The sequence below is a fragment of the Chiloscyllium punctatum genome, chromosome 15, assembly GCF_047496795.1.
Source record: "Chiloscyllium punctatum isolate Juve2018m chromosome 15, sChiPun1.3, whole genome shotgun sequence".
In the NCBI taxonomy this organism is placed as follows: Eukaryota; Metazoa; Chordata; class Chondrichthyes; order Orectolobiformes; family Hemiscylliidae; genus Chiloscyllium; species Chiloscyllium punctatum.
The window spans coordinates 76,399,793-76,420,448 of NC_092753.1; the positions used below are offsets into that span (position 1 = coordinate 76,399,793).

Consider the following 20,656-nt stretch of genomic DNA (forward strand, 5'->3'; position numbering starts at 1 on the left):
TTCAATTAATTTTTTTAAAAAAGGAACATAAACCAAAAACGTTTTATATCTGAGTTAATGACAGCCTACTAGCCAACATAAATTAGCAGGTTAAATAAAGAAAATTGTTACCTGAGGGACACTAATTCCTTTTCTGATCTGCTCCTGTTCCCACATCTTTAATTCTTCATCCTGCTCGGTTGTATCCAGTGCTTCATCATCACTTCCTTCGATCCCTGTTCACAAACAGAAGTAAGAGGGCAACCAGTTGAGTACTTACTGTCAGGCTGTTTTAACTTGACATTACTGCAATCATGAAGCTCTTTCTTGAGACTTTTCCTTGTCTGGTTGATATTCAAATCACAAAATTATTATTTGCAGGTCTTACACATTTAACGGTAGGGCCCTGGGGAGTGTCGTTGAACAGAGACAAGTGCATAGTTCCTTGAAAGTTGCATCACAGGTAGACAAGGTGGCTAAGAAGGTATTTAGCATGCTTGCCTTCATTGCTCAGACCACTGAGGATAGGAATTGGGAAGTGATGTTGTGGTTGCATAGGACATTGGTGAGCCCACTTTTGGAGTACTGTGTACATTTCTGGTCACCCTGCTCAAGGAAGGACATTATTATATTGGGAATGGTCCAGAAAAGATTTACAAGGATGCTACCGGGATTGGAGGGTAAGGCGAGGTTGGGACTTTTTAACTGGAGCATGGAAGGTTGAGACATGACCTGTTAGAGGCTTATAAAATCATGAAGGGTCTAGTAGAATAGGAAAATTTTTTTGCCTAGAGTTCAAAACAAAAGGGCATATTTTAAGCTGAGGAGAAAAATGAGAGAGACCTGAGGGGCAAATTTTCCACACAGATAGTGGTTCATATGTGGCATGAACTGCTGGAGAAAGCGGTAGATGCAAGTACAGTTACAACATTTAAAATAGGTACACGAATAACAAAGGTTCAGAGCGATATGGGCCAAACCCAAGTAAATGGGACTAGTTTGGGAAACCAGGTCGGCATGGAAGAGTTATACTGAAGGTTTTGTTTCCGTGCTGTATGATCCTATAATGGTCAGTGAACTTGCCAGAGAATGTTAGGACTTGCTAATTCCAAAACTTGGCATGTATCAATAAAAGTTCTTTAATATGATTCGTTCAGGAGGCATGTAAGCCATGTCCCCTGTCAACATAGGTTCCAGGCTCCGTGGACTGGCGCACACAGAAATCAATTTCCAATGAATACTAATTCCAGCAGAACAAGATCAAAGTTTATAAGCAAATGTGTATTACAGATCAGTGACAGTTTGGCGATCATTGATGCCATTAATTGATGCTCTACATAACTGTCCTGTACAAGCACTGACCTATTTCTTCTGCAATCTTTTGCCTTTGTGTTTTCTCCTTCACCGAAAAAACAATCCTGCGTTTCTCATCATCATCATCACTAGCGTCATTCTCATCTTCACGTACAAGTCGGTTCGTACTTGTCTCAATTTCTACAGCAGGACAATCCCCAAGCTCACGAGCCATCTGCCTCCTTTTGCGAGCAGCATGGATAAAAGCAGCATCCGGAATTTCTCCTAAAAGCATTAGTTGTATTAACTGCAATGTTCCCTTTACGTTATATATAGTTTTATTTATATCCCTGAAAGTTATGCAATGCATATGCCCAGTTTCCAATATTTTAAAGCATTCAATACACAGTTAAAAAGTCACAGAAGTACATGGGTATATAATAGGAATTTCAACATTTCAGCACATAAATTATTACTCGATTTAGTGAATGAAGAAAAACTGATCAGATTTTCTACAGTTCGATCATACTCAAACACTTGAAATAAAACTGCTTTACTATATTGCCACAAAAAGTGATTTGTAGTAAACCATGTTGCTTGGTTCCTTTGAGAATTTATTTTTGAGTGTTGCCAGGACAACATTTTACCTGTATGGTAAATTCCATACAGTATAATGCTCAGAAACTTGCAAAATGGTTATCTAGAGGTCAAAATAAAATCACAAAAGCATTTCATGTTTGTACACATTTCACACCTGGTCGAAGTGCATTTAGTGTGGATAGAGTGTTAGCAAATGCTCCTACAGCTTTGGCTTTGCCTTCTTCATCCTGCTCATCACTGTCTACCTCCATTTCCTCCTCTCCTTTCTCACTTTGGCCATCGTCTTGTACAGGTTCCTTCACCAAGGCAGGTTTATCTACTGTGACATCTGCTGAGAAAGAAAATGCTGCTGCAGATAGTCGCATAATTCGGACAGAAAAACTTAAGAGCATTGGATACTGTCAATTCAACATGAAATCTATATTTTGAACAGCAGGAAATTAACAAAAGTCAAACTCTAACATTTAACATATTTTGGCATGACAAACAGGATTTCTACTGCTCATAATACTTAAGCTAAAATGAAAACTTGCTACATCAAATTGCTATGATGTTACAAGGCACAAATACCAACTTTATATTTAATTTAACAGGTTGAATGATTGCTTTTGCTGCAATTCCTTGTCAGGATGAATTAGTTCATTTGAGGTTGACTCAGTTTTTTCAGTCACAATTTTTAAAAGGTTTTTAAGTAGAATTAGAAAATAATTTTGTTCAGTCCTGCAACAGTGTCATGATAAATACAGCTAATTCAGCAGGCATAACCTACTAACAATGCATAACTCATGTATGTTTTCTTTTATCAAAGACAATCCTTCAAATTCATTCTATGTATTGTGGAAATAAAATTGTTATATACATCCAATTTTCATTGCAAATATATAGAAAAGCTATCAAAAGGTAGATTATTCTTCACACTAAGAGAATTTGTATTGTAGCAATTTCTTGCTATTGGTTCTGAAATTAATTTAAGTGTTAAGGTAGTTATTAAATGAAGATGCATTCTATACCAATGACATATTCCACAATGAACCTCATTGCCTTGTCTTGCAAATGCAATTACTGAAAGGAATGTTTGCCACTATACTTTGATTTCTTTGATAATATTATGTGCCAAAATATGACTTCTATAACTTTGAAAATGGTAAATATATACTTTAAGGACATACTAAAAACCAACACACACATCACATTAAACAGGTAATTTACCAGCATTCGGTATAAACATATTTACATTAATTTACAAACTACACTATCTCTCTGGAAATGGTGGAATACCAAATATCAACATTAACTTCATCTGCAAAACACTGCAATCCTCCACAGACACTTATATACCATCTTGGGTCACTGGTCTAATTCAGCCTACATGCTGCCTTCAGATTACCTGTTGACCAACAAAGTAAGGCACATATTCAAAATCTTTGAAAACACACTGAATATTTAACAATTGCGTTCAATAATATGTAATTAACAGTGTTAGCAGTCATCAGGTTTTCTCTTACTTCAGTTTTGCAATCTAAAAGTATGTGCAAAGATAGGCAGACCGAGTCACAAAGCAATTTGAGCACAGGAATGAGAATTTTAAACTTGAGAAATTCCTGGAGTGTAGGTAAGCACAGCAGTGATAGGCAAATGGAACTTTGTGAGAAATGAGTTAGGACATAGACAACATTTCCTTGGATCTGAAATTAATGAAGAGTGGAAGACCGGGATGCAGGGTAAGAAACAATTATTAGAAACTATGGCTTGAACGTACACAAACTTACTTTGCTCAGAACTTTTGTTTTACTAGCAACTCAGATCCCTGAAAGTAACATCTCACAATTCAAAGTTTACAGCAGACATGAAGAGAGTATTTATGGAATAGAAAGTGCATTGGCTGGTTTCAAGACAACCCATTTACAGCAGGTATAAATAAAACAATGAACTGTTCACCTCTGCAATGCTTGTACTTACTTGAAACCTGAGAATTCAGGTCACTTTTTGCCAAGGATTTTTCAAGATCCTCTTTGTACTCTTTCTTGAGTTTATTTACAATCTTTTTACTGTAATTTGATTTCTTCACTTTAAAAACCTCCTCTTCTGCAGACAAGAAAAGAAAAAGATAAATACGAATGTTTAAATAGCAGGCATGTGGAACTTACATTAAGGAACTCTCATATTCAACAAAAACCTATTTGAAAGTTTGAAAGTCTTTCAAAATGTTAGACGTCATTTTGATAATCTAATGATTAAAACAAAAACAAAACTTGAAAAGATTCTCTAATCACTTACTAAAACACCTTTCTCTTCTACTGACAGACACTCACTTGATCATAAAAGTTTCTCTTTTGTGACACTGCTCACTAGTCAAGTATCTATGAGGTCAGTTACGCTTACATTACCGACAATTTGCCAAGTTGTGAGGAATGCAGCACACTAGTCTTGGTGTTATTCATCTAACCACTTATATAATTATAATAAAGCATTAGTATCTGGTTTGTTGGATGCACTTCTATCCATTTTCTATTGCAAAGTCTAACCACAAGCATATTTAAATATGGTTCAAATACAAAAGCAATAATTCAGAGACTATGAGGTAAATTCCCAAACTTAAAGCAGAAATCAAATGGGATCATGAAAATAAATAAGTACTTTTGCTGTCATTTTTGTCAATAACGTAAAATTTATGATTTTGAAATTAAGGCTTGCAATAAAATTTTGCATTTCATAGCATATCAATAATTTGTTGGTGTTTGGACCTTTTAATAATAAAGGCTTGAGCTCAAAGTTTGCAGTGCAGTTGATAGCCTAATAGGAATTATTATTGAGCTTGAGATAGTAAACACACTTTATGCCCACAATTCCAAGACAATGTTATTTTTACATTGATAGTTTTCAATACTTCAGTTACGCTCCCTTCCTTCCAATATATTTAAAACTGTTCAATTACAGATGTGATCTAATTCCATCTTTAATTATTCTTAGCACAAGAAATACCCAAAGCTGGCAGATCAATTATGTTTTATCTATAAACTAACTCTTATAGGTTGATAAATATTAACTCTGATGCTGCAAGATACACAAAAATTTGTAAGAGACTGAGAATTATCTAATATATGGGCTTCCATCTAGAACTGGATGTAGGTTTGCTCACTGATCTGGAAGGCTTGTTTTCAGATGTTTCATCACCATACACGGTAACATCATCAGTGAACCTCCAAATGAAGCACTGGTGGTGAAGCCCGCATTCCATTTATTTGTTTGAGCTTCCTAGGGTCGATGATGTAATTTCCTGTTCTTTTTCTCAGGGGGTGGTAATTGGGATCCAAGTCAATGTGTTTATTGATGGAGTTCCAGTTGGAATGTCATGCTTCTAGGAATTCTCGTGTGTTTCTCCATTTGGCTTGGCCAAGGATGGATGTGTTGTTCCAGTTTAAGTGGTGTCCTTCCTCATCTGTATGTAAGGATACTGGTGAGAGGGGGTCATGTGGTCTTGTGGCTCGTTGATGTTCATGTATCCTGGTGGCTAGTTTTCTGTTTGTCTGATGTAGTGTTTGTTATAGTTCTTGCAATGTATTTTGAAAATGACATTAGTTTTGCTTGTTGTCTGTATAGGGTCTTTCAAGTTCATTAGCTGCTGTTTTAATGTGTTGGTGAGCTTGTGGGCTACCATGTAACCAACGGGTCTGAGCAGTCTGCCAGTCATTTCCAAGATGTCTTTGATGTAGGGGAGAGTGGCGAGGGTTTCTGGACATGATTTTCCTGCTTGTTTGGGTTTGTTGTCCAGAAAGTGGCAGACTGTGTTCATCAGATATCAATTATTTTTGAATTCACTACAACTGATTTTCCTCTGCTCTGCAGTTGTGGTGGCTCGTTGAAGTAATGTTCTAATGCAGCAAACCACACACTTACGACCCCTGAGAAGAACAGGAAATGACATCATCATAGCAAATGATGTCACCACAGGAAAAGACATTACCAACCTAGGAAACTCAAAACATTAAATAGAAAGCGGGTTACATCACCAGTGCTTCATTCAGAGGCTCACTGAAGATGCTGGAAAATCTCAGGTCTGGCAGCATCTGTAAAGAGAGAAAAGAGTTGACGTTTTGAGTCTAACTGACCCTTTGTCAAAGCTAAAAAAAAAAGGGAGAAATAGGCAGGTATTTATGCTAGGCTGAGAGGTGAGTCATGGCTCCAGAAGCAAAGGTAGCAATAAAGAAGTGACAATGACAGTGCATAGAGAGATTATAGGGAGATTAGGAGCTATGAATGACCAAAGTTGAAGCCAGTGCTAAAATATGAGGGGGATGGGGGGGAATGGGTGAAGCAGAGACCCTGGAAAAATTCATAAACTTCGCTTCCAGTTTCCATCCCTCCATCACCTTCACCTGGTCCATCTCCGACACTTGCCTACCTTTCCTTGACCTTTCTGCCTCCATTTCCGGCAATAGTCTATCCACTAATATCCATTACAAACCCACTGACTCCCACAGCTATCTGGACTACAGCTCTTCTCAACCTACGTCCTGTAAGGACTCTATCCCTTTCTCTCAGCTCCTTCGCCTCTGCCGCATTTGTTCCGATGAGGCCACTTTCCAAAGCAGTGGTCTTAATATGTGCTCCTTCTTCTCCAACCGGGGCTTCCCACCTACAGATGTTGACAGGGCTCTCTACAGCGTGCAGTCCATCTCCCGCGCCACGACCTTCACCCCCTCCCTCCCCTCCCAGAACAAGGATAGGGTGTCTCTTGTTCTCACCTTTCATCCCACCAGCCTTCACATGCAAAGGATAATCCTCTGCCATTTTCGCCAACTCCAACACGACTCCACCACTAAACACATCTTCTCTTCACTCCCCCTGTCTGCATTCTGCAGATCGTTCCCTCCGGGACAACCTAGTCCACTCCTCCATCACACCTAACACCTCTCCCATCACACACGGCACCTTCCCATGCAATCGCAGAAGGTGCAACACCTGCCCCTTTACTTCTTCCACGTTCACCATCCAAGGTCCCAAACACTCATTTCCGATTAAGCAGCGTTTCACTTGTACCTCTTTCAATTTGATCTATTGCATTCGTTGCTCCCAATGTGGTCTCCTCTATATCGGAGAGACAAAACGCCGACTGGGTGATCGCTTTGCTGAGCACCTTCGGTCTGTACGCAATCAGGTCCCGGACCTTCCCTTGGCTTGCCACTTCATCACGCAATTCTGCTCCCATGCCCATATGTCTGTCCTTGACCTGCTGCAGTGTTCCAGTGAAGCTCAGCGCAAACTGGAAGAACAGCATCTCATCTTCTGACTAGGCACATGACAGCCTGCCGGTCTCAACATTGAATTCAACAACTTCAGATGATTATCCCATCTCGACCCCTCTGTTTTCATTCTGCTCCATTATTTTATTTCATTTATTTTATTTAATTTTCTTTCACTGTTCTGTACCTCTTATTTCTTGACTGTCTCTCTTTCCCGCCTCAGGCGACTGACTGTATGGAGTTTGCACATTCTCCCCGTGTCTGCGTGGGTTTCCTCCGGGTGCTCCGGTTTCCTCCCACAGTCCAAAGATGTGCGGGTCAGGTGAATTGGCCATGCTAAATTGCCCGTAGTGTTAGGTAAGGGGTAAATGTAGGGGTATGGGTGGGTTGCGCTTCGGCAGGTCGGTGTGGACTTGTTGGGCCGAAGGGCCTGTTTCCACACTGTAAGTAATCTAATCTAATCTAATCTCTCGCTCCCCACTCTCTCATCACTTTTTTCCTCTCCTCTTCCCCCTTTGCTACCCTTCTCCCGTTTTCCATTTTGCCTCTGCTTCACATATTTTGTCACATAGCACTGGCTTCAGCCTTGATCATTCACAGCTCCTAATCTCCCTATAATCCCTCCATGCACTGTCCATCACCTCTCCATCACCTCTTTATTGCTACCTTTGCTTCTGGAGCCATGACTCACCTTCTCTCAGCCTAGTATAAATACTTCCCTATTTCTCCCTCTTTTTAATTTGACAAAGGGTCAGTTAGACTCGAAACGTCAGCTCTTTTCTCTCCTTACAGATGCTGCCAGACCTGCTGAGATTTTCCAGCATTTTCTCTTTTGGTTTCAGATTCCAGCATAATTTGCTTTTATTTTTGCTCACTGAAGATGTTAGGAGAAAGTGAGGACTGCAGACGCTCACTGAAGATATTGCCTAGTATGGTGATAAAATGTCTGAAAACAAACCTACATCCAGAACCTCAACTTGAGCTACAAATCTTCTCAAAGCTTGCAAATATTTGCCATCTTTGATTTCTCCCAAACCTGTATAACATCACTTACCTATCCAAATTGGATCTGATTTCATTGGTTAAGCCATTGTATCATTAGAAAAATTCAAGTTTTAATCCCCTAATTCAAGCAACATATATTCAGCATATAACAAAATCAAAAACCTACAGATATTGGAAATCTGAAACAAAAACAGAAAATATAAGACCATAAGACATAGGAGTGGAAGTAAGGCCATTCGGCCCATCGAGTCCACTCCGCCATTCAATCATGGCTGATGGGCATTTCAACCCCACTTACCCGCATTCTCCCTGTAGCCCTTAATTCCTCGAGACAACAAGAATCTATCAATCTCTGCCTTGAAGACATTTAGCGTCCCGGCCTCCACTGCACTCTGCGGCAATGAATTCCACAGGCCCACCACTCTCTGGCTGAAGAAATGTCTCCACATTTTTGTTCTAAATTGACCCCCTCTAATTCTAAGGCTGTGTCCACGTGTCCTAGTCTCCTCACCTAACGGAAACAATTTCCTAGCGTCCACCCTTTCCAAGCCATGTATTATCTTGTACGTCTCTATTAAGTCTCCTCTTAATCTTCTAAACTCCAATGAATACAATCCCAGGATCCTCAGCCATTCCTTGTATGTTAGACCTACCATTCCAGGGATCATCCGTATGAATCTCCGCTGGACACCCTCCAGTGGCAGTATGTCCTTCCAGAGGTGTGGGGACCAAAACTGGACACAGTACTCCAAATGGGGCCTAACCAGAGCTTTATAAAGTCTTAGTAGTACATCTCTGCTTTTATATTCCAACCCACTTGAGATAAGAGACAACATTGCATTCGCTTTCTTAATCACGGCCTCAACCTGCATGTTTACCTTTAGAGAATCCTCGACTAGCACTCCCAGATCCCTTTGTACTTTGGCTTTACGAATTTTTTCACCGTTTAGAAAGTAGTCCGTGCTTTTATTCTTTTTGCCAAAGTGAAAGACCTCGCTTTTGTTCACGTTGAATTCCATCAGCCATTTCCTGGACCACTCTCCCAAACTGTCTAGATCCTTCTGCAGCCTCCCCACTTCCTCAGTACTACCTGCCTGTCCACCTAACTTTGTATCATCGGCAAACTTCGCTAAAATGCCCCCAGTCCCTTCATCCAGATCATTAATATATAATGCGAACAGCTGTGGCCCCAACACTGAACCCTGCGGGACACCGCTCGTCACCGGCTGCCATTCTGAAAAAGAACCTTTTATCCCAACTCTCTGCCTTCTGTCAGACAGCCAATCCTCAATCCATCCCAGTAGCTCACCTCGAACACCATGGGCCCTCACCTTGCTCAGCAGCCTCCCGTGTGGCACCTTATCAAAGGCCTTTTGGAAGTCTAGATTGACCACATCCACTGGGTTTCCCTGGTCTAACCTACTTGTCACCTCTTCAAAGAATACCAACAGGTTTGTCAGGCATGACCTCCCCTTACTAAATATAGGTAATACACAGCTAGTCAGAGAGCATCTACACACAGAAACAAAGTTCATATTTTGGTTTGTGATAACCTTGTGTCATAACATTACACATTCCCTCTAATTGTTCTCTATCTAATAGCTAACATTCTATCCAAGATCTATCAGTCTTAATAAAATGTCACTGAACTGAAATGCTAATTAACGGGGGCATTCAGCTTTTCCATCCACATTGCTGCATTTCTTCTCATACCATACATTTGAATTTTATTTTAACCAAGCCTCTTATTATACTCCTTATCTAGCTCCATCCAAAAACTCATATGAATTAAATGATTACTAATTTCTTTATTTTTCCGAGCAGTCACTTCTTCAAAAAGAAAGACATATTTGTCAAAGATGACTGCCCTTTGCAAATGAATGTTGGTTGCATCAGATGAATTTACAGATTTCCAAATAATTAGGATTCATATTCAAGATCAAAACATACTAACGTATGAAACTAAATGTGCAATTTAAAATGATCTAGCCTTTGTCTGCATTTTTATTGATTTCAAGAGTTTCCGCGCCCCCGATGCTGCAAAACGTGAGAATGTTCAGCTGCTTGAAAGTTGTCCTTAAGATTTTAAAAATTGTTATAGCCATTCCACCTTCCATGGTCTAGAGCGCGTATTTATCTCACGTAGATGGCTGTGCTTCTCGACATTTCTCATAATGGGCGCAAATTACAAAAATGATTTTATCGTTGGCTCAGGAAGACAGGGGCAGAGATGTGGATTTCGTCCCCACGAAACCACAAGAGGTGGAGAAAATAAAGTGACATAGGAGTTGTTTATTGGGTAAATTGGGCAAACTAGCGGCGATGTTGCTGTTTGGGATTAGTCATTAAGTGGTGTAACTGGATGCAGTAGTTTACAATTTCAGTGACTATGAGCAGAGTCCCTGAGCAGCCCTCCCCTCCCAGGTGCCAAGGGCGGGCCTGCAGGCGGGCGGGCGGCCTCTCCTCACCTTCCTCCTCATCCTGGAAGCTGAGCAGCGCCGCCCTGGGCGCTTCCCTCTCGCGGCTCCGTTTCTTGTCTTTGGCGGCGAGTTTGGCGGCAGCGATGCAGGGCCCGGCTTTACCAAGTGCGAGGCCGGAGGCGGCTTTGGGAGGAGCGAGGCCGGGCCCTGCTCTGAGGGGAGCCGGGGCGGCGGGCAGGGTGTTGACAGGCGCCAGGGGGCCCGGCAGCCCGATCGCGGGATTCCCCAGCAGCGGGAGGACGGCCCCCGCCTCACAGCTGCTGCCGATCTGAGGAGCTGCTGGAGGAGTCGGCAGCGGCAGCAGCTCAGCGCCTTTCTCGTGGCTGTTGTTGGTGAGCGGGGCCTCGGCCGCCAGGCCTCCCCCCTCAGCCACTCCATCCTCCCGCTCCTCCTCCTCCGAGTCGTTCCGCCGCCTGAAATTCCTCCGCGATTTCTTGAACATGATCGTCCGGGGGTGAGGCGGGGGCCACTTCGGAAGAAAAGTCGGCGCCTCCGAACCGGCAGGACCGGGACTCGCAAAAACTCGAGCAGCGGCTGCCGGAGTTACAGCGAGTCCCGACCGACAGACGGACAAGACCGACCGACCGCCCGTCACAGCGCCCTCCAGAGTCACGGCGACTCGACACTGCCCGCCTGTCACAGCGCCCCCCAGAGTCACGGAACCCTCCCGCCACAGCGCCCTCCAGAGTCACGGCGACTCGCACTGCCCGCCTGTCACAGCGCCCCCCAGAGTCACGGAGCCCTCCCGCCACAGCGCCCTCCAGAGTCACGGCGACTCGACACTGGCCGCCGGTCACAGCGCCCCCCAGAGTCACGGAGCCCTCCCGTCACAGCGCCCTCCAGAGTCACGGCGACTCGTCACTGCCCGCCTGTCACAGCGCCCCCCAGAGTCACGGAGCCCTCCCGTCACAGCGCCCCCCAGAGTCACGGAGCCCGCCTGTCACAGCGCCCCCCAGAGTCACGGAGCCCTCCCGCCACAGTGCCCCCTAGAGTCACGGCGACTCGACACTGCCTGCCTGTCACAGCGCCCCCCAGAGTCACGGAGCCCTCCCGCCACAGCGCCCTCCAGAGTCACGGCGACTCGTCACTGCCCGCCTGTCACAGCGCCCCCCAGAGTCACGGAGCCCGCCTGTCACAGCGCCCTCCAGAGTCACAGCGCCCTCCAGAGTCACGGAGCCCTCCCGCCACAGCGCCCTCCAGAGTCACGGAGCCCGCCTGTCACAGCGCCCCCCAGAATCACGGCGACTCGACACTGCCCGCCTGTCACAGCGCCCCCCAGAGTCACGGAGCCCTCCCGCCACAGCGCCCTCCAGAGTCACGGAGCCCGCCTGTCACAGCGCCCCCCAGAATCACGGCGACTCAACACTGCCCGCCTGTCACAGCGTCCCCCAGAGTCACGGAGCCCTCCCGTCACAGCGCCCTCCAGAGTCACGGCGACTCGTCACTGCCTGCCTGTCACAGCGCCCCCCAGAGTCATGGAGCCCGCCCGTCACAACGCCCCCCAGAGTCACGGAGCCCTCCCGTCACAGCGTCCCCCAGAGTCACGGTGACTCGACACTGCCCGCCTGTCACAGCGCCCCCCAGAGTCACGGAGCCCGCCCGTCACAGCGCCCTCCAGAGTCACAGCGACTCGACACTGCCTGCCCGTCACAGCGCCCCCCCAGAGTCACAGAGCCCTCCCGTCACAGCGCCCCCCAGAGTCACGGAGCCCACTCGTCACAGCACCCCCCAGAGTCATGTCGAATCTCCACCTCCTGCCCGTCACAGCTCCTCCCCACCCCCGCCATTGTCACTGCCCCACACCCAGCCCCTCACCCAGAGCTACCACTCATCAAAGCACCTCGCTGAAATTAATTACCCATTCATCACTGAGCCCCTTCACAGTGTGCAACACCCATCATCTATGCTCCAAAGTCAGAACTCACCTGACACATCCCAGTCATAGTGACCCCAGAGTCACTGTCATCACCATGTCCCTTCGCCACTGACCCAGCACTGACACAGTCCATCACAGCAACCAAGTGGATACCCCAGAGCAACCCACTGTCCATCAGGGTGACTCCCTTCCCAGTGTACTTGCCTGTTGAAGTGCCCCCAGAATCAGCACTGTCATTATGTGGCTCCTGCTCCCAGAATCATCATTTGTGTCATGACAGTAAAACGTAACCATATATGTCCTTTGGACACACTGTACATTATATTGTTACATTTTTTTTCAACGAAAGGGATATCACCAAATATGACTGTGGATGTAAATTCTGTGGTTGTCTGGAGAGGATTTAGGAAATGTCAAGTCGAGGAAGCCGCAAACAGAAAGATGAAAAGGGACAAGATAACAAGACTCTGATTCCATAACCCCTTTTCTCCCTCCTTCCCCCAACTCCTATCCCTAGAAGGGGGCCATCTCATGTGGGCATCTTTGGGTTTTACTATTACGAGGATATATATGGTTTAAAACTGAGAAATGGGGAAATGCAAGGTAAAAATGGCTGGAAAGTGAACTTGAACTAAGTCAGCTTGAGTTAAGAGGCAGGAATCTTGTCAAGTGCCATGAAAACGTTGCTGTCTCAGATTTAAGGGTGGAGGACACTCAGTTTGGTCAATGGGCTCCACATTAGTTCTGGTTTTTTTTCCCTCTGTAGGAACTGCCAAGTTTCTCCAGTATTTTCTGTTTTGTTTTAGTTTGGTCACTTTTAATTCCTAAGTTTGAGGAGCAAAATTGTGTGTCTTCTTTACTTCTTTTGAGCGGGTAGCATTAGCAATTAAGGGCGCTAGTCCAACATTGGTTCTTTATTACTGCAGAGTAAGTTTTCAGGGGCAGCTTACGAGGTTTACTCCCTCTTCTTGAGGTAACTGCCACTGATATGAAGCAGTAAAAATGTGACTTGTCTCCAGAGGGGTAACGTCAAATATTTCATATCTTCAGGAAATACCTGATCAGATGTATCTGGAATTTGAAAGGTTTAAGCAACTTGTTTTTGGCCTGTAAGGGAAGTTAAAATAGAAGCTGAAAATGTGTTGCTGGAAAAGCGCAGCAGGTCAGGCAGCATCCAAGGAGCAGGAGAATCGACGTTTTGGGCATGAGCCCTTCTACAGGAATGAGGAAAGTGTGCCAAGCAGGCTAAGATAAAAGGTAGGGAGGATGGACTTGGGGGACGGGCATTGGAAATGTGATAGATGGAAGGAGGTTAAGGTGAGGGTGATAAGGTGAGGGTGATAGACCGGACTGGGGGTGGGGGTGGAGAAGTCAGGAAGAAGATTGCAGGTTAGGAAGGTGGTGCTGAGTTCGAGGGTTGGGACTGAGACAAGGTAGGGGAGGGGAAATGAGGAAACTGGAGAAATCTGAGTTCATCCCTTGTGGTTGGAGGGTTCCTAGGCGGAAGAGGAGGCACTCTTCCTCCAACTGTCGTGTTGCTATGGTCTGGCGATGGAGGAGGCTAAGGACCTGCATGTCCTTGGTGGAGTGGGAGGGGGAGTTGAAGTGTTGAGCCACGGGGTGGTTAGGTTGGTTGGTTGGTCCGGGTGTCCCAGAGGTGTTCTCTGAAACGTTCTGCAAGTAGGCGGCCTGTCTCCCCAATATAGAGGAGGCCACATCGGGTTCAGTGGATGTAGTAAATGATGTGTGTGGAGGTGCAGGTGAATTTGTGGCGGATATGGAAGGATCCATTGGGGCCTTGGAGGGAAGTAAGGGGGGAGGTGTGGGCTCAAGTTTTGCATTTCTTGCAGTTGCAGGGGAAGGTGCCGGGAGTGGAGGTTGGGTTGGTGGGGGGTGTGGACCTGACGAGGGAGTCACGGAGGGAGTGGTCTTTTCGGAACGCTGATAGGGGAGGGGAGGGAAATATATCCCTGCTGGTGGGGTCCGTTTGGAAGTGATGGAAATGACGACGGATGATATGATGTATATGGAAGTTGGTGGGGTGGTAGGTGAGGACCAGTGGGGTTCTGTCCTGGTGGCGATTGGAGGGGTGGGGTTCAAGGGTGGAGGAGCGGGAAGTGGAGGAGATGCGGTGGAGAGCATCGTCGACCACATCTGGGGGGAAATTGCGGTCTTTGAAGAAAGAGGCCATCTGGGTTGTTCGGTATTGGAACTGGTCCACCTGTGAGCAGATGCGGCGGAGATGAAGGAATTGGGAATATGGAAGCCACTTACAAATAGCTGAATGAAACAATTGTCATCAAGTTTAGAATTTCCATCCATTTCCTAAGAAGAAAACACCCTTTGGAACATAGAGTGACTGGGTCTGCCTTGTTGGCTGATAGAGATGAATTGATCACAATTACCCTGTCTCAAAACTACCCTCCCACATCAGTCAGTCTCCAGCCAACAGGAAGGGATAGAGAAGGTGAGGAAACTGAGCATCTGTGGGAGAGAGGGCAATGCTGGGATCACTCCATTGGACAGAAAGGTGGGAGCTGAGATGCCAAAGAAAAGCAAAAAAACCTGTTGAAAGGTAGCACAGATCTGGGTGAACTATATACACGCTCTTCAGGGAATGGGAGTCAGTCAGAGAGAATCACAGAGCTATAACTCTGACTGCGGCTGTGAATCACTGTAAGGTCACTCCTGTGAATGCAAGGAAGGTTAAAGAAAGATGGTCTCATTTCTCCTGAGTAAGGTGAGCAAATCTGTAATGATTCTGATGTATACAGCCTCTGAGTGCCCTCATCATAAGGATAAAAGACTAGATTTTCTTCATGTTCGCCACCAGGGAATCACTCAATAAATCTACCAGTTTTCCTGTTTGAATTCATTCACTAGCAGCAAGTGCGGAAGCCTCTGAAACTAATCAAGGCAAGGGTCTTAGAACAGAAGGAACATGAGGCCTTGTGGTGCAGTGGTTGTGTCCCATATGCTTCAGAGGTATGTCATAACGCAGGGAGGCAATGGCCTAGTGGTATTGTTGCTTGGCTATTAATCCAGAGATTGGTTACCAAGATTAGATCTCATGGAATACAGGGAGAACTAGCCACTTCGATACAGAACTGGCTCAAAGATAGAAGACAGCGGGTGGCGGTGGAGGGTTGCTTTTCAGACTGGAGGCCTGTGACCAGTGGAGTGCCACAAGGATCACTACTTTTTGTCATTTACATAAATGATTTGGTTGTGAGCATAAGAGGTACAGTTAGTAAGTTTGCAGATGACACCAAAATTGGAGATGTAGTGAACAACAAAGAAGGTTACCTCAAATTCCAACGGGATCTTGATCAGATGAGTCAATGGGCTGAGAAGTGGCAGATAGAGTTTAATTTAGATAAATGTTAGGTGTTGCATTTTGGGAAAGTAAATCTTAGCAGGACTTATACATTTAATGGTAAGGTCCCAGGGAGTGTTGCTGAACAAAGAGACCTTGGAGTGCAGGTTCGTAGCTCCTTGAAAGTAGAGTCACAGGTCGATAGGATAGTGAAGAAACATTTGGTATGTTTTCCTTTATTGGTCAGAGTAATGAATACAGGAGTTGGGAGGCCATGTTGCGGCTGTATAGGACATTGGTTAGACCACTTTTGGAATATTGAATGCAATTCTGGTCTCCTTCCTATTGAAAGAATGTTGTGAAACTTGAAAGATGTACAAGGATGTAGTTTGTGTCCCTTCATGTCGTGGGAAATTATGTCTCATGAACTTGATTGAGTTTTTTTGTAGAAGAAACAAAGAGGATTGATGAGGGCAAAGCGGTGATCCATATGGATTTCAGTAAGGCATTCGACAAGGTTCCTCATGGGAGATTGGTTAGTATGGTGAGATCTCTAGGAATACAGGGAGAACTAACCATATGAATACAGAACTGGCTCAAAGGTAGATTTCCCACGACATGAAGGGACACAAAGTATTGGAGTCTAGCAGCAGTTGTTGGGACTCCTCAGTTAGGTTCATGTCTAAGCAGAACACTTTCACAAGGCTCACATTACTACATTAGCTTTTTGGTAGTCAATCAGAGCCAAATCTTACCCAGTGCCCAGGCTAGGATATATCGGGTTGAGAAAGCAGTCTACATTTTGTTTTTAAATTCATTCATGAGATGAGGGCATCACAGGCTAGACCAGCATTTATTGCCCATCCCTAATTGCCCAGAGGGCAGTAAAGAGTTAACCACATTGCTGTGAGTCTGGAATCACATACAGGCTAGACCGACTAAGGATGCCACTCTCCCTCCCTAAAGGCCATTAGTAAACTAGATGGCTTTTTCCGAAAATCAACAATGGATTCACGGTCATCATTAGACTCTTAATTCCAGATTTTTAAAAATTTGAGTTCATATTCCAGCATCTACCATAGCGTGAGTAGAGACGGGTCCCCAGAACATTAACAATAACATTATTAAGTTATATTTTTTTGAGGGGTACTGGCAAGTTCCCTTGACTGCTCACACAATGGAGATCCTCCCCTTTGTGCCTCTGTGTAGGTTTTATCAGAGTTGAATTATGTCATTTAGATTGTGAAATGTCTCAGCCATGTTTCAAAGGCTGATGAACCGGGTAGTGGCAGGATTATCTAGATGACATCCTCATGTACAGCGACAGCTTGGAAATTAATTTAGATCAACCGGGAGCCCTCATTCAGAAAATGCAGTCAGCTGACCTTGTGGTCAGTTTTGCACACAGTGAGTAGGCTAAGGTCACTGCGACCTGTCGAGGACACATAGTGAAACAAAGAGAAGTACTGCCCAAGGCTGGAAGTATCACAATTCTCTATTCCTAAAACAAAACAGGTGATACAACCAAAAGGTAACTGTGGATGTAAATGCAGTGCTCTCTGAAGAGAACTTAAATTTTACCATTTCACAGAGGTATACGGGAAGAGACAATGACCAGCTGAACTACTCAAACTGCTTTCAACAGGGAGCCATCATCTGCAGACTTGTTTGTGCAATACCCATCCAATGATATGCAAAAACATGGTTTAAAACTGACTTTAACCTAGCCATTGTGCATAATAGTCTGAAGTCCTGGTGTGTGAATTAGAATGCTGTGAAGGTCATAGCTTTCAGAACTGCCATTGAACACTCCAGCATTGCAGGTAAAGAAAGAGACAAAATTCTCTATCACTCTGAGTGCTGACAGGCAGCCAACATTGAAAGGAATCAGGACAAAATAATTTCAATAAAACTGTAAAGCCAAGGCTCTTGAAATTGACTATTCACCTACAAGCATCAATGCTATCAGTAACATCCACTGTCATAGTCACCATGTTCTACCATTTACCCCTCACAAACAACTTATGGTCTGATTCATATATCTTTTTTGAAATTCTACTTACATTTTTCGACTCACTTCTTATTCCAAATCATAGTGTATGTATTTTGCTTCTGTTATCTCAAGAAAACCTGGTTACATTGGTTCCTTTTTGGAGGATTGGAAACCTGCCAAAGGGACATCCCTATTCAAAAAAGGGAGGGAGGCATAAAGCAGATTAGCCTAACTTCCATTGTTGTAAAAATGTTGGAATCAATTATTAAGGAAGTAATAGCGGCACATTTTGAAAATCTTCATGTAATGAAGCAGAGTCAATATGCTTTCAAGAAAAGGAAATCCTGTCTGATTAATTTATTAGAGCTTTTCCAGGAAGTATTCATCCAAACGGATGAGTGGAACCAGTAGATGTGTTGCATTTGGATTTCCAGAAGGTGTTCAACAAAGTACTTCCTAGAAGATTAAGTGTCAAGATAAGAGCCCATGGCGTTGGAGGTAATTTACTGGTATGGATAGAGGATTGGCTCATGTGCAGGAAACAGTGAGTGAGGATCAAGAGTTCTTCTTCAAACTGGCGACCCGTTACCAATGGGGCTCATTATAGATGAACCATACAATCCCTACAGTGTCGATGCAGGCCATTTCACCCATTGAGTCTATACCGAACCTCTGAAGAGCATCCCACCCAGACCCATCACCCTTATCCTATCCTTGTAACCCTTAATTTCCCATACTAATCCACATAACCTGCACATCTTTGGACTGTGTGAGGAACCCAGAGCACTCAGAGGAAATCGGCACAGACTCAGGGAGAATGTGCAAACTCCACACAGTCATCCAACAGTAGAATAGAACCCAGGTTGCTGGTGCTGTGAGGCAGCACTGCTAACAACTGAACCACTGTGCTGTCCACCCTAGTGAGAACAGGGATTAGCGCTGGGACTGTAACTATTTACAATATTTATTAATGACGTAGATGAAAGACGTGAAAGTACTGTAGCCTGATTTGTAGATGACACAAGAGAATTGGTGAGAAGAGAGGTGAGAAGGAAACAAACAGTTTGCAAAGAGATATTGTTAAGTTAAAAGGGCAAAATTGGCAAAAGGCATAGAATGTGAGAAAGTGTGAAGGTGTTCATTTTGGAAGGGAGAACAAAAGAACAAAGTATTATTTAAATGAAGAAAAGCTTCAGAAAGCTGCAACATAAAGGGACATGGGGGTACTTGTGCACAAAAGGGAGAAAGACAACACACAGGTGCAGCAAGTAATCAGGAAGACGTATGTAACCTGGGCTCTTATTTCAAGAGGGTTGGAGTATATGAGTCGGGAAATGTTGTTGCAACTGAACAAAATGCTGGTGAGACCACCCCTGGAGTACTGAAAGCAGTTTTGGTCCCCATATTTATGGAGAGATATCATTTCATTGGAGGAAGTTCAGTGAATGTTTACCAGGATGATCCATAGCGTGGAGACATTGTCTTTTGAGCAAAGAATATATAGATTGGGATCCTACTAATTGGAATTTAGAAGAATGAAAGGTGACCTCATTGAAATGTGCAGGATTCTTAACGGGGCCTGGCAGAGTAAATGCTGAGAGGATCTTTCCCTTCATGGGACAGTCTAGGACTGAAGGGCATAATCTTGGATTAAAGATGTGCCAATTCAAGACTGAGATGAGGAGGAATTTCTTCTCTCAGATGGTTGAGTGTCTTTGGAACTCCTTGTGGGGGCAAAGTCCTTATCTCTATTTAAGACTGAGTTAGATAGATTCTTGATCAAGGGTTACAGGTAGAGGACAGGAAAGTGGATGTGATGAGTGTTGGATCAACTACAATCCTACTTAATAGCAGAGTAGGCTTTAAGGGGCCACACTCTTGTTCCTATTTCTTATGGTCTTATGGTCTTTGTTACCAGCTGAGGTGTTGGGATGAATAAAGAATGGGAGCCACACTGAATGTGCCAGTAGAATTGCTTCTTAATTTCTCAGTGAGCTTGCCCCCAAACCTGCTAATTTTAATTGCAGGATAGTATTAAATTGCAAAGTCAAATCCAGATTGAGTTTACACAGCTTTCAACTGGAGCAGAAATGGACGGCTCTGTGAAACACAAAACAGAACTAGTCCATGCAATACAATCAATATTGTAACTCACACCTTGCACAGTGTTATTATACATGTAGCTGTGTATATCTAATTGTATCTATATATAACTGTATTATCCTAAATGTGTTGCACTCAGCAGATGAATTGTAAAGACAGCAGATGGTGGAAAGTGCATTTCCTAAACTTTCCACTTAGTGGCAGTCGGGTTCTTTCAGAAACTTTTTATCCAGCATGTGTAGCCCTTTGCTCTTTTCTATTTCTTATGATTCAATGTTATTATGGCAAGTTAGAATATAATTACATTTAATTTGCCTTAATTCCAAACAGACATTAAAACTGCGGGTTCCCATTTACCCTTTCAGAGACGTGCAAACGATCCAATGGTATTACTTCGAAGAAGAGCAGAGAATTATGCCAGATAAGAAAACAGAAATTGGTGGAGAAACTCAGCAGGTCTGACGGTAACTGTGGAGAGAAAGCAGTGTATATGTTTTGGATCCAGTGATCCAAAATTGCACACAATACTTCAGATATGGTCTCACCTAGACTGTGCGCAATTGGAGTGAGACATCCCTCCTTCTTCACACAAATCCACTTGCAATAAAAACCAATATACCATTGGTCTTCCTAATTGCTTGTAGGACCTGCCTACTTTCATTAACTAGTGGACAAGGACATCCAGATCTATTTACATATCTACACCTCCCAATATATCACCATTTAAATAATATTCTTCCTTTCTGTTTTTCACACTGAATACAATTT

At 44.0% G+C, this 20,656-nt stretch overlaps 1 protein-coding gene across 2 annotated transcripts in view; it reads right to left on the reverse strand.

Annotated features, from left to right (window-relative positions):
- paxbp1 (PAX3 and PAX7 binding protein 1) overlaps positions 1-11,188 on the reverse strand; it is a 51,617-nt gene extending 40,429 nt beyond the window's left edge. The window contains exons 1-5 of one of the 2 annotated variants that reach the window (XM_072585513.1): positions 10,589-11,188; positions 3,832-3,957; positions 2,027-2,200; positions 1,342-1,557; positions 112-215 (exon numbers count right to left, since the gene is read on the reverse strand). In XM_072585513.1, the coding sequence (XP_072441614.1) occupies positions 112-215; positions 1,342-1,557; positions 2,027-2,200; positions 3,832-3,957; positions 10,589-11,042 (1,074 nt within the window). In that variant the 5' untranslated portion in view covers positions 11,043-11,188. Of the gene's footprint in view, positions 1-111; positions 216-1,341; positions 1,558-2,026; positions 2,204-3,831; positions 3,958-10,588 lie in introns of both variants that reach the window. The other variant, XM_072585512.1, reaches the window with a different exon arrangement.
- Positions 11,189-20,656: the final 9,468 nt, after the last annotated feature.